The 13314-nt window shown below is 42.1% G+C and overlaps 1 protein-coding gene across 19 annotated transcripts in view; it reads left to right on the top strand.

Moving 5' to 3' along the window:
* Positions 1 to 13314, top strand: part of UNC13A (unc-13 homolog A) — a 124761-nt gene that overhangs the window by 105394 nt on the left and 6053 nt on the right. For 10 of the 19 annotated variants that reach the window (XM_039334770.1, XM_039334774.1, XM_039334768.1 and 7 more), the window contains 6 exons: positions 679 to 708; positions 3074 to 3130; positions 4897 to 4977; positions 7062 to 7209; positions 9020 to 9076; positions 12637 to 12729. In XM_039334770.1, the coding sequence (XP_039190704.1) occupies positions 679 to 708; positions 3074 to 3130; positions 4897 to 4977; positions 7062 to 7209; positions 9020 to 9076; positions 12637 to 12729 (466 nt within the window). Of the gene's footprint in view, positions 1 to 678; positions 709 to 2524; positions 2652 to 3073; positions 3131 to 4896; positions 4978 to 7061; positions 7210 to 9019; positions 9077 to 12636; positions 12730 to 13314 lie in introns of those variants that run through there. The other 9 variants (XM_039334776.1, XM_039334787.1, XM_039334778.1 and 6 more) reach the window with 4 other exon arrangements.

Raw genomic sequence — 13314 nt, 5'->3', positions numbered from 1 at the left:
TATGGTGCAAAATCTCCTTGGCCAGGGAGTATATAAGTCACTAAGCCTGCCTATATTTCAAAAATTAAATTAGTTCTTATCATATTTTAAATGAGAGCTACAACCCAAATTCTGACTGAGCTGGGTTAGATATGCAAAAGGAGAAGTTTAGCAGAAAATTAGGAGATTAACAGAAGAGTCCTATACAGATGGAAATTTTTAAAACTTAGAACAATGGACTATAAATGATCCATTTTGGATCATGAATAAAGAATAATGAAAACCTTCAAGGAGGAGAGGAATTTCAAAAGTAGCCCCATGAATTCATTATAATTAATCTGGTGGAAATCAGATCTAAAGTTTTTAGTGTAAATTCAAACAAAAGAGTCGTTTTGGAGGATGCGTTATGAAAAGTATCACAACTCCAGTTTAATCTTTCTTAATTTTCTGTTTAACCCATTTAAAATAGCAATGCATATCAATGCTCCATAAACTGGTCATGACATTTACCATAAAAATAGCTTTCCTCCAGATCTGATATTGTCCAGGTGTGCCGGTAACCCTATTATCCCAGCCATCACGGTCTTTGCAGAGATGGCATCTGATGTCAGCATGGTTGTGGGGAAGGGAGGGTGTTGTATTGCTATCATAAGTTTTCTAGATGCTGCAATCATACAAATAGTGCTGTTCTTTCCACAGACTAGGGTGAAGCTCCCCAGTCACACTGAAGTAAGGATTCTCCATTTAATTCTTGTTCTGCTTCATCTATTTTGTTTTCTTGCCTATCCTCCCCATGAAAATCTCCCACCTGCCGGTCTTTCTTTCCTGTGGTCATTTGAATCCTTTGTCTGTTTGTCTCTCTTGTCCTTCTTTCTTACCAGAATTTGCTACTTGGAACTGGCTGCTCTTTTAAAACCTCATGTTTGTTAGTCTCTGTTTCCAACCAAAACCCCAGCAATTATTCAATATTTTCCTTCTGAAATCTTTTGCTCAGCTTGCTTGCTTGACTGTCTGCATGTGAGTGGGTAGAGGGAGGGCACGGGGGTGGTGGTGGTTGGGTTTGGAGGGCTGTGGAAGACATCCAGACCATAGGGGCAGAGAGGGAGGGATGAAGATGTAAAACCAAATATGTGGGGAAATGATTGAGTAGATGGGGCAGGAACTGTTGCAAGCAAGTGAGGCTTTTCAAAAGGGGTGAGGACTCTCTGTGTTGCTGTATAAAATGTTTGTATCTTGGTCATCAGCTGAAAAGACTTCCAAAGAGCCTTGTGCATGATTAGGAGAAAAAAGGATAGTTCCTCTCCTTGAGAATAAATGCATTACTGTATATGAAGGCTTCAATTGACCAAAGCTGGGGTAGGGGTCAATACATAGGGACTTGCATAATAACAACCATAAAAAAATGGCAACTTGAAATGTAAGATGAGTAAATTGTAAAGTGGATGGTTAGAGGGATGGATGGGTGGATGGTTGGATGGTTGGATGGATGGATGGATGGTTGGATGGATGGATGGAAAAATGATTGATTATATTGGATGTCTGTGAAACAAATAGAAAAGAGAAGGATTAATAGATCCAAATGAAACTAGTCTACCCTTGTGGAATATAATGGATTTTTTTTGTCCTTTTGTGGGGGGAGTATGGGGTAGAATTGTCTGTGAGTTGCCCACTCTTGCTCCAGAGACTGGGTGGGCTTCTGAAATAGTGAAGGGGCATGAGCTGGATTTTGTGGCTGGCAATGATTCAAAACACAATCTGGAAAGCCACTCATCAATGAACCCACAAGATGCAGTATTGAGAGTCTGTTATTAGGAAATCTGGATTTATAAATTATGGCTGTTCAAATGCCCTCTACTAGGCATTTTGTGATTTACAGCAGAATGTATGCATATTCCACCAGTGCAAATAGGCTGCCTTCAAGAAGCTGTGTATGACGTTATCACTAATGTTGCAACTGTAAGGAATTGAATATGTATGTAGGAGGATGAACTATGTTATTCAGGGTTCAGGCTCTTTCTTGGAAATTTATTCAAGTATAGGAGTCAGGACTATTCTATATGGAGCGTATTACTTTGAATTGTGTATGTAGCCAGTAATTTTTTTTTATAAAGAAGAAGAAAACCCCCTAAAGATTTGTCATAATCATGTGAGAAAAGATCAGAACTTGGTCATATCATATCAGAATTGTTCTATTACTGAATAATATATAGTAGTGATTGCTGGGGGTCAGGGCTGTCACCTTAATCCACATGGCTGTTGATACTCTCTAAGAAAATTGGTGAAATATAGAATCCATGCAGTTTCTCTGTGGGCTTCGTTATTTTTTTCTTTGATTATCATTTTTACTAGTTTGCCCATAAGAGGCATTAAGCTGATCAGCCTATGATTTCATCTATTTCCCTGTTTAAAAATTGGGGTCACTTTGGATAACTTTCAATGAGCTATATATCATGAACAAGGACTCTGGTTTGGTGTCATAAGATTAAAATCAAAGACATTTTAATTCAGAAAGAAAAGTTCAGAGGTTTCTTTCTTTTCCACTCAGGTAAAAATTGTGAATAATGTTAAGTCAGGAAATGTTATGTTAAGGAATCTGCATTTTCATTTAAAATGTTCTTTAAAGACTATGAAGACCTAATAAAAGGAACAACAGGTTTTCTGAAAACTGGAAGGTATGTATTTACATATCTAATCATCTTTGTTAGGTTTGCAAATTTATAATATTCTCCTTAGAAATAAAAGTAGATTATTCAGAGACAAAGCAACTATCCAATGAGAAAAAAAAAATCTAAAAATTTGCTCCAGTAGCCCAAATGATCATAGGACCATTAAATCCTTAGGTGACACAAAATATCTATGCTGTAATTGACTTGACAGTCCCTTATTAAAAAGCCATAATATAATTCCCAGGTCTGGCAAAATAAATCAATTATACAGTATATTATAATGGCATTTCTGTGAAGCTCCCCTGAATAGAATGTCATCTGATTTTCTTACCCTATATTATGAAAAAGTATTTGAAAAAGTGGTTGTGAAATTGCCTCCTTCTCTTTATTATATATCCTTTCTTCTTTTCATTCTTCCTGCTCTTCAGGGTACGCAGATGATCTTCAATGCAGCCAAGGAATTAGGGCAGCTTTCAAAACTGAAGGTAAGCAATGCAAGGAAAGAGTAGCAAAGTCAGAGTCAGTCAGACAGAAGACCAGCTTCTGTGCTACAAGCATATTGGAAGGGACAATTACATCATAGAAATGGTAAGAACCCAAAGCTGCCGAGGTTAAGAAACACCGGTCTCTACACTACAGACTGTAAGACAGTGCACAAGGTCAGATAATCCACTAGATCAAAATGTTGTTTTGAAATTTGTGACCCCCTTATGTTGCATAAATTAAGTCAGTGTATTCATTTAGGATTCGGATTATTATGGAAACTCAGTAAACCAGATTAATTCAATAAACCAAAGGTTAGTTTGTGGCATGAACAATTAACGAAATAATTATTAACTGAACAATTAATCAGTGGAATAGCTTGCCTCCTGTAGTGGTGGGTGCTCCATCACTGGAGGTTTTCAAAAATAGACTGAGCGACCATTTGACCAGGATGGTATAAGGCAGGGGTAGGCAACCTTGGCTCTTTTATGACTCGTGGACTTCAACTCCCAGAATTCCTGAGCCAGTCATGCTGAGGGGAAAGGGAGAGGTTTCCAAGCTGAGCCATGCTGGCTCAAGAATTCTGAGAGTTGAAGTCCACGAGTCATAAAAGAGCCAAGGTTGCCTACCCCTGGTATAAGGTCTCTCCTGCCTTGAGCAGGGGGTTAGACTAGAAGACCTCTGAGGCCACTTCCACCCCTATGATTCTAATCAACCCATCTTCTGCATTCATGAGCAAGTTTGGTCTAGTTGTTAAGGCGCCACGCTATAAAGCAAGAGACCGTAAGGTCAAGTCCTGTTTTAGTCCTGAAAGCCCACTGGGTGACTTTGGGCCAATCCCCAGGAGACTGTGAATTCTAGTTCTGCCTTAGTAATGAAAGCTGATTGGGTGACTTGGAGCCAGTCACTCTCTTTCAGCCCAAACACTTCGCAGGGTTGCTACTGGGTGGAAAATGTGTTGGATATGTTTGCCACCTTGAGTTATTTATAAAAATAATAAAGGTGGTTATATAAATAAATAAAAATTAATTTTACAACGGAGAATATTATTGAGTTGTTAAATTCAAATGTAAGTGTATTTTCAAATGTAAATGTATTTTTCAAAGCACCTGAAGGCAGGACAAGAAGCAACGGGTGGAAACTAATCAAGGAGAGAAGCAACCTAGAACTAAGGAGAAACTTCCTGATAGTGAGAACAATTAATCAGTGGAACAGCCTGCCTCCAGAAGCAGTAAATGCTCCAACACTGGAAGTTTTTAAGAAGAGACTGGATAGCCACTTGTCCGAAATGGTGTAGGGTTTCCTGCCCGAGCAGGGGGTTGGACTAGATGACCTCCAAGGTCCCTTCCAACTTTACTACTACTATTATTATTATTAAGGGTTGGGGAAGAAAAGAAGAGCGAATCCTAATGTGTTTCATTTTTCTGGGGCAGAGAGACATTGTTATTTTTAGGAGGAAGTTTTAGGAGGAATCTTTTTGTTCCTGTTGGCTACAGTATTTTTTCCTCTCTGTTAGAGAATGATTCTGAGAAGAAAGGTAGCCAACAAGGAATTGAACTATGAGGGAACTTGGAAGAGACTCCAAACAACCTGATCAATCTTCCTTTCCCAGTCAAACCACCCAAATGCCCTTCTTAAAGATCTAGGTTTCCAAATGCAGCCTCAGAATGAATACATAGGGTGGCTCATGGTTAGAGATGTATAGAAAACAGAAGTTATGGTTATCTTGTGCAGACAGTTATTACACATCATGGCTTCTTCCTGCCAGGATCACATGGTACGTGAGGAAGCTAAGAGTTTGACACCCAAACAGTGTGCTGTGGTGGAACTTGCACTGGATACCATCAAGGTAAATAATTCTATGTTCTCCCCACTCTTTATCCCAGCTAAATTCTAGATTAATTTTTTATCCCAGCTAAATTCTAGATCAGTGGTTCTCAACCTGTGGGTCACGACCCCATTTGGGGTCGAACGACCATTTCACTGGGGTCGCCAAACAACGCAGTCTGCCATTTTTTCCCCTTTTCCTTAGCTGTGCTACTCCCTTTTATTCTATTGGCTTTTGAAAGCCAATAGAATAGACTCTCTTGAATAGAGTCTAATTCTATTGGCTTTCAAAAGCCAATAGGAATTGTCCAGGCTGTCTCTTCCCTGCTGAGCCTGCCAAAAGTCCCATTCTGCAAATGGTGCTGCACCAGTTGAGTAGTCCTTGACTTACAACCAGTTGAGTAGTCCTCGACTTACGACCAGTTGGGGGTCGCGGCATTAAAAAGGTTGAGAACCACTGTTCTAGATTCTAAATTAAGTGTTTCTTAAGCGTGGGAAGAAGCTGGGGGAATTCTGGCAGTTGATGTCCACCCATTTTAAAGTTCCTAAACTTGAGAAAGACTGTTTTAGATTCTGAGAATAAGTTGAATGTCAGTGGGTATATATGGGTTTAATTGGAATTCCCATTTTTCAGTATTTATCATTTTAGAATCAATATGGTACGGTGGATAGACCATTGGGAAGTTCTGGGTTCAAATTGCTGCTTCTTAAATGGCCTTGAGGAAACGGTCATTTTGGATCCAATCTTAGCTGTCCTGGGACTATAAAGTAGGATAATGTCACTGACACCCATAGATGTTTACCATAACTGAAATGAGTGAAAATGAAGCAAAAGTGGTACTATGGCTAGAGATGAGTTGAAGATCTTACAGTTAAATTTACACAGGTCTAAGGCCAACACAGTGCTAGGCTGCATTAACAGAGGGATAGAATCAAGATCACATGAAGTGTTAATACCACTTTGGAATGCCTTGGTAAGGCCACACTTGGAATACTGCATCCAGTTTTGGTCACCACGATGTAAAAAAGATGTTGAGACTCTAGAAAGAGTACAGAGAAGAGCAACAAAGAGGATTAGGGGACTGGAGGCTAAAACATAACAAGGAACGGTTGCTGGAATTGGGTATGTCTAGTTTAATGAAGAGAAGGATGAGGGGGGACAAGATAGCAGTGTTCCAATGTCTCAGGGGCTGCCACAAAGAAGAGGGAATCAAGCTATTCTCCAAGGCGCCTGAAGGCAGGACGAGAAGCAGTGGATGGAAACTGATCAAGGAGAGAAACAACCTAGAACTAAGGAGAAACTTCCTGACAGTTAGAACAATTAACCAGTGGAACAACCTGCCTCCAGAAGCGGTGAATGCTCCAACACTGGAAATTTTTAAGAAGAGACTGGACAGACATTTGTCTGAAATGGTCTAGGGTTTCCTGCCTGAGCAGGGGTTGGACTAGATGACCTCCAAGATCCCTTCCAACTTTATTATTATTATTATTACTATTATTATTACTATTATTATTATTAAGGTTAACCTCTGTTAACTTGTATGTAACACTGGGCATTGCCTAAATCCAGTCAGTTTGGTTTAATTATATGCTACAGATAGTCCGCAACGTACGACAACAATTTAGCCCAAAATTTCTTTTGCTAAGTGAGACAGTTGTAAAGTGAATTTTGCCCCATTTTACAACCTTTTTGCCACAGTTGTCAAGTGAATCACTGCACTTGTTAAGTTAGTAATGTGATGGTTAAGTAGCTTCCCCATTGACTTTGCTTGTCAGAAAATTACAAAAGGGGATCACATGACCCCGGGACACTTCAACCGTCATAAATGCGAGTCAGTTGCCAAGCGTCCGAATTCTGATCAGGAGGCCATGGGGATGCTGCAACAGTTGTAAGTTGGGAATATTGGTCATAAGCCACTTTTTCAGTGTTAACTTTGAACGGTCACTAAACGAATGGCCGTATGTCGAGGAACCCAATATGACATATGGAAGGAGAACTGTGAAAACTGAACTATCCCTCCTGCCAATGGTTGAGAGTCTTGAAAGTACAGGGTGGGTACTTTAACTGGATTTCCTGCTTTTCTCTTCCCCCTTTTTCCCCATCAGCAATACTTCCATGCAGGAGGAGTTGGTCTCAAAAAAACCTTCTTGGAGAAAAGCCCAGATTTGCAATCCTTGCGCTACGCCCTCTCGCTCTACACACAAGCCACAGACTTGCTCATCAAAACCTTTGTCCAGACGCAGTCCGCTCAGGGTAAGCGGCCGAGAGGGGGTCCACGGACGCTTGCTAGGAAACGGGGGTTAAGGTTAGGTGGGTGGGAATTGCGTAAGGCCACTGACTTTTTCCAAGGAGATTAAAGATGATGCTCTTGGTGTACTTTCATCTTCAAGAGTCCTTCTTGGATTCTTTAGGTGGCTAAATGGGACTTCCACATTCAGGAGCAGTCCACCTGAGTCACCCTCACTCTGCTGCATGAGAAAACATTAAGGAAAGGGAGTTGCCTTCGTAGAGCTTCCCATTAGGGCCTCTGCTGTTGTTTTGAAGCAGACTCTACAGCAGAGGTCCCCCCACCTGGCCACTTTATGACTTGTGGACTTCAACTCCCAGAATTCCTCAGCCAGCATGGCTGGGAGTTGAAGTCCACAAGTCATAAAGTAGCCAAGGTAGTGGACCTCTGCTCTACAGCGTATATTCCAATGGAAAGCAAGCCTATTGATATCTACTTATTAGGATATTTCAGTAGCTATGACTAAATCTTTTGGGCAGCCAAGATGAGAGGACCGCTGTTCTCTTGCTCCATGTGCTGCTGGGAGGCACCTGATTTGTTTCTGCAGGAAATGCAAACATCCCTTTAGAGCAGAGGTTAGCTGCCTAGGGCCCTTGAGCTGGATGTGACCTGCCACCCCCAAATCATCGAGCCCATGGTCCTAAAAAGAAATATATTCACCCTGTCCAAGAGAGAGGAGGAGAAAACTCTCATTACCTCTCAGACCAACATTTTGGTGATGGCTTCACTAGCTGCCTTGGTGCAGTGACTCATTCCCCCCCTCCTCCTCCCCAAAAAATAGTGGCAGTGGTAATAGCAGCACGGCCTCTGGCTCATGCAGAAGAAGATGGCTGACTGCTACTTCAGGGGAGAAATGGGATCTTTGGTTCATCCAGAAACATGGGTTGTTGTTTTTTTTTTACAGGGCTGTCACAGGAGTCAGCATCTTGGACATTAGTTCAGCCCACTATTTCTGAACCTTGGCAACTTTAAGATATGTGGACCTCAGGTCCCACAATTCCCCAGCCAGTATGGGGAGTCTTAAAATGGCCAAAGTTCAGAAATGTTGGTTTAGCCCAGTGCTTCTCAATTATTTTCTGTCATGCCCCCCTAGGAAGAAGAAAACATTTCGCACCCCCCGCACGACTGTAAAAAATTTTTTTCTGTACAGAGGACCGATTTCCGGGTCTAAAAGTCACACAGGCGGGTTTGGCCAATCAAGATAGAGCATCATGTCTATCCAATCGGGTCCTTTGCATGTGTCAGGTGCGTTGGCGGTCATGTTGTCCTCCGTGTCGGGCTGCCGCTTGCGAGTGAGTTGGATGATCCGATCTAGAAATCCAATATGACAGTATTTGCCGAGGTCAAACGAGCCCCCCTTTATGGAGCCTCGCGCCCCCCCTGGGGGGCGCCCCACTATTTGAGAAGCACTGGTTTAGCCTAAAGTTAACTTTGCAGATTAAGGTGGCTAATAAATTTAGTACAATAACTAAATAACTCCTATTTAGCCTTTTTCTGCCTTCTTCTCTAGCATTCAAGTTGGCATTTGCCCTAACCTACCTTTTGCTTCTCCAGCTGCCTTCTAAAGCAGATGTGCGGGCTGATCTTTCTTTTCTTTTTCTCTCCACCATCTGCCCGTTTTCATTCCTCCCTTCCAACCTTCTCTTGTCCTCCTGCACATTTTTGTTCTTGTTCTTTTCCTTTCAACCACCATCTTCTCCTTCCTTCTCCTTTTCCTTCCAATATTGTATCTTTTCCTTCCTTCCTTCCTTCCTTCCTTCCTTTTCTCATTACTAGTTCATGGTGGAAAAGGGATTAGATTTACTCTTAGTGAAGAAACCTATCCAGAGAAGGGTACGTGTCATACCATTGTCCTGACACTCCTTCCCATCCTCAAATGCACCCCTCATCCCATCACACTGGTCAAGGCTAGTCAGAAGCACAGGATGCCATCCCAGGGGAGGTCTGGAAGAGAAATGGAGGGGGGACAGCCTTGCAGCCAAATCCAAGACCATGTTCCTTTTCTCTTCCAGCAAGGGATGTTCTGAACTAGCCCTGTTCCAAGTGCTGTTACCCTCAGGCTGTGCCTCTTTTTGCAAGTGCACTGAATGCATCAGAATGATACCTGTCTGCAAGCACATCGCGGGTGGTGGGGGTGGAGGAGGAGGAGGAAGAGGAGGGTGGGCGAAGGATTTGATTTGACGCCATAGGGGGTTGCTCCAGCAGTTTGCCCATCCTCTGCTTGCCTTTAGCACATGGAAATGACCTGTTGGTTTTAAGCCTTGTGGATCCAGCAAGTCTGAGCATGTGATATAGGAATTGGGATGATCAGGAAGGTGGTTGTATGTATGTGGGGTTTTTTTAGACCTTTTATGGATAACAAAAGGCATGGGTTTTTAAAGATCTTAAGCATGCAGGGGGCAAAAGCTGCGGATCTAGGCAATTACTAAAGACTGTCTATTTTTTGCCCTCCTCTTCACTTTGTGATTTCTATTGTTATTCAAAATGTGTTTAGACCAACTTTAAGGACCAGATTTAAAGTAATCTATCTATTCTGCCAACACCTTTGGTCAAATCCAATAAAATAAAGACAATAAAAAATAAAATTACAAATGAAAACATCAATGCAAAAAGAACATTGCCAATAAAAAAGAACATAAAAAGGGCATTACCAATGAACGAAAGAATAGTGATCATAACACAGTAAACTCCCAACATTTAGATGCATTTAGTCAGAGAACAAAAGACTAAGGCAGGAGCTGCCAGCAGTCTTGAAATATATGAAGACTTAGGACAGGGGTAGGCAACCTTGGTTCTTTTATGACTCGTGGACGTCAATTCCCAGAAATCCTGAGCCAGCCATGCTGAGGGAAAAGGGACAGGTTTCCAAGCTGAGCCATGCTGGCTCAGGAATTCTGGGAGTTGAAGTCCACGAGTCATAAAAGAGCCAAGGTTGCCTACCCCTGATTTAGGAGGAGCGAGAACTGTGCCTAGCATGTGGGCTAAGCCCTACATTAGCTATATTCAATATTATCAAAGAGAATCTCCATGCACAGAAACATTTTATCTCTACATTCTGAGGACTTTAAGGACAAATCATAGCACAAGATTATTGCCCGTTCCCCTGTCTTGCAGTTCTTGATGAGCTAGGGTAGAGTTTTCTGACTTTTGAGCCCAGGACTGACATAAAATCAGATTGTGTGTTCACGTTCACACACAGAGAGAGCAAGTCATGTTGATTATACATCACTAGGAACTTCCTGATGGCACATGCTGTTCAGCAGTGGAAATTGCTGCCCCAGGATAGTCAAGCAAGAAAGCATAAATGCCCAGGGAGGACCTATGATTTTCCACTTCTGTGTGTGCTAGAACAGGCCGGTACTATCCAAAGACTACCAACCAGTTGGGTGTTACAACTGCTTTTGTCACAGAATCTATTTTAGAAGGAGGAAAACCTTTGTTGACCCATCAGGCACGAATAGCCAACACCCTAGATGGATTTTGACAGACTTGAATACTGGACCCTATCTAACAAAATGAAAATCAGTGTAGAGAAAAGTAAAATCTTATACTTAGGCAAGAAAAACCAAAAGTACACATATAGATTGGGTGAAACTAAGCTTAATAGCTATAACTGTGAGAGGAATCTTGGCGTCTTAGTGGACAATCAGTGAAGTATGAGTCAACACTGTGGCAGCCAAGAAAGCCAATGCAATCCTAAATTGCATTAACAGAGGGATTCAATCAAGATGACATATGGTACTACTGGTAATACCACTCTATACAGCCTTAGTAAGACCACACCTAGAATACTGCATCCAGTTTTGGTCTCCACACTATAAAAAAGATGTTGAGACACCAGAAAGAGTGCAGAGAGGGTCAACAAAGACGATTAGGGGACTGGAGGCTAAAGCATGAAGAACGATTACAGGAACTGGCTAATCTAGTGAAGAGAAGAATCAGGGGGGACATGATAGCAGTGTTCCAATATTTGAGGGGCTGTCACAGAGAAGAGGGGATCAACCTATTTTCCAAAGCACCTGAAGACCAGACTAAGGAATAATGGGTGGAAACTGATCAAAGAGAGATTCAATCTAGAAATAAGGAGAAATTTTCTGACAGTGAGAACAATCAACCAATGGAACAGCTTGCCCTCAGAAGTTAAGGGAGCTTTATCACTGGAGGCTTTCAAGAAGAGACTGGACTGCCATCAATCAGAAACAGTGTTGGGTCTCCTATTTGGGCACAGGGTTACACTAGATGACCTGCAAGGACTCTTCCAACTCTGTTATTCTATTCTATTCTATTCTATCTTGTTTCTCCCTCGCTCTGAGATCCGCAGCCTTAGCCCCCTTTCCTGAGGGTCTGACCCCTGGGAAAGCTGCAGAAACCCTCTCCGTTCTTCCTTTTCCCAACTCTGTGGCCTCCCTGTTGCGACCAGCTCTCCTTTTCCCCTCCCCTCTGATACCTTGTCCATGCTATCTAACCACACCGCTGGCCCTGTGCGCCTGTGCAGACTGATTCGTTCCACCCACCTGTTCCTGCCTTTCCTTTTGGCCTTTGCTGCATGTCAAGCTCCTTTGTGGAAGAAGCCTGTTTGAACAAGGAGCTGATCTCCTGCTTCTGGGGGCTGGGCTGGTGTTGGGGGGTGGGAGTAGAACAACTTCAAAAGGGAAGGTCCTGCCCACTGTGATTGAAAAGTAAGGTTGATGCTGTTGTTTGTTTCATGGCCCAGGAGCAAACCTCTTAGAGTCTTCTAAGATTTGGGGCCATATACAATATATAAGGATGCAGAGAGAAAGAGAAGGAGAGAGGGAGAGAGAGCATGAGAAAAAAGAAAAATAGATAGATAGACAAAGAGACAGAGAGACAGACTGACTGACTGACTGACTGACTGACTGACTCTGATAAAGGAATATTTGTAGCTTAGAATTGAACTGTGAGGTCCTTAATGTCCAAGATTGATTGGCTGGCTGGTTGGCTGGTGGGAGGATGGATGGATAGATATGATAAGTCAGATAGTCAATTCCTGTCACAGCTAATGTTCAGTATCATCACTCAATTGATCTGAAAAAAAAGCAGACCCTATACTTGCAAGAAAATGCTAGGAAGAGAAAACAGATAGATTTTGGGATATTAATACTATTTAATAATAATTTTCCAGGAAAACTTTTTTTGTGAGAGGCGAAGCCTTAACTTGATCAGTCTAGTAGAGGGAAGGGCTCATTGTTAAAAGACCCAAAGCCAGAGGTGCCTCTAAATGAGAATCACTCCAAGGGAACCAGCAGCCCTGAGTCCCTGCATGGTGTTGATGGACAGGGCGCCTGGTCTGGCAAAGGCTAATGGTCATCTCCTCTGCTCTCTTCTTGTCTGGCCACTCTGGGACCTCTTCCCCTCCTGCTTTTGCCATGCAGGCTCTGGAGTAGACGATCCTGTGGGAGAAGTCTCCGTCCATGTTGAGTTTTTCACCCATCCTGGCACCAGTGAACACAAAGTAACAGTCAAAGGTCAGTGATGATCACCAGGAGACCAGCATTTCCCAAAGTGGCAGAAAGCCACACTACCTGGGGCTTCTTGAACCAATATATTTGGGAAGCCGCTAAATCTTATTCTATCTTTTTTTTATTGTTTGGTAGTCACATCTGCTAGTTTTTTATTCTGACGTTTTACTTTTATCCACATTGCCCAGAGTCTTCAGATTGGGGTGGTTTAAAAAAAAGGAAAATATAGAAATGTTCACATATAGACGACGGCAAGTTGGAAAAGATGCCATAAACTATAACTTTTTAGCTACAATAGAAATACACAGAGCCTCAGTTTGTCAAGGCTGTGTATATTTGTCATTGATTACTAGGGAAGGCAGCACATTACTGCCCTACGTTAATTCATTAAAATCCTGGATTATTCCATTGGTTTATATTGCAGGGTTCATTTCTGACTTTTGGGCAGGATAGAAATATATACTATCCAGAGACAAAATGATGGATGAATAGCCATTTTGTCCTTCTTCTCCCTTTGTGCTTGCAACCTCCATTTTTCCTGTGACTGCACCCAAATACACACAAAGGCAAATGGGGAAATATATATGTATT

Source organism: Crotalus tigris, unplaced genomic scaffold (genome assembly GCF_016545835.1).
Source record: "Crotalus tigris isolate CLP2741 ecotype Arizona unplaced genomic scaffold, ASM1654583v1 scf7180000017633.3093840, whole genome shotgun sequence".
NCBI lineage: Eukaryota > Metazoa > Chordata > Lepidosauria > Squamata > Viperidae > Crotalus > Crotalus tigris.
Note: the sequence above shows the minus strand (reverse complement) of the source record. Positions and strands in the feature narration are given on the sequence as shown.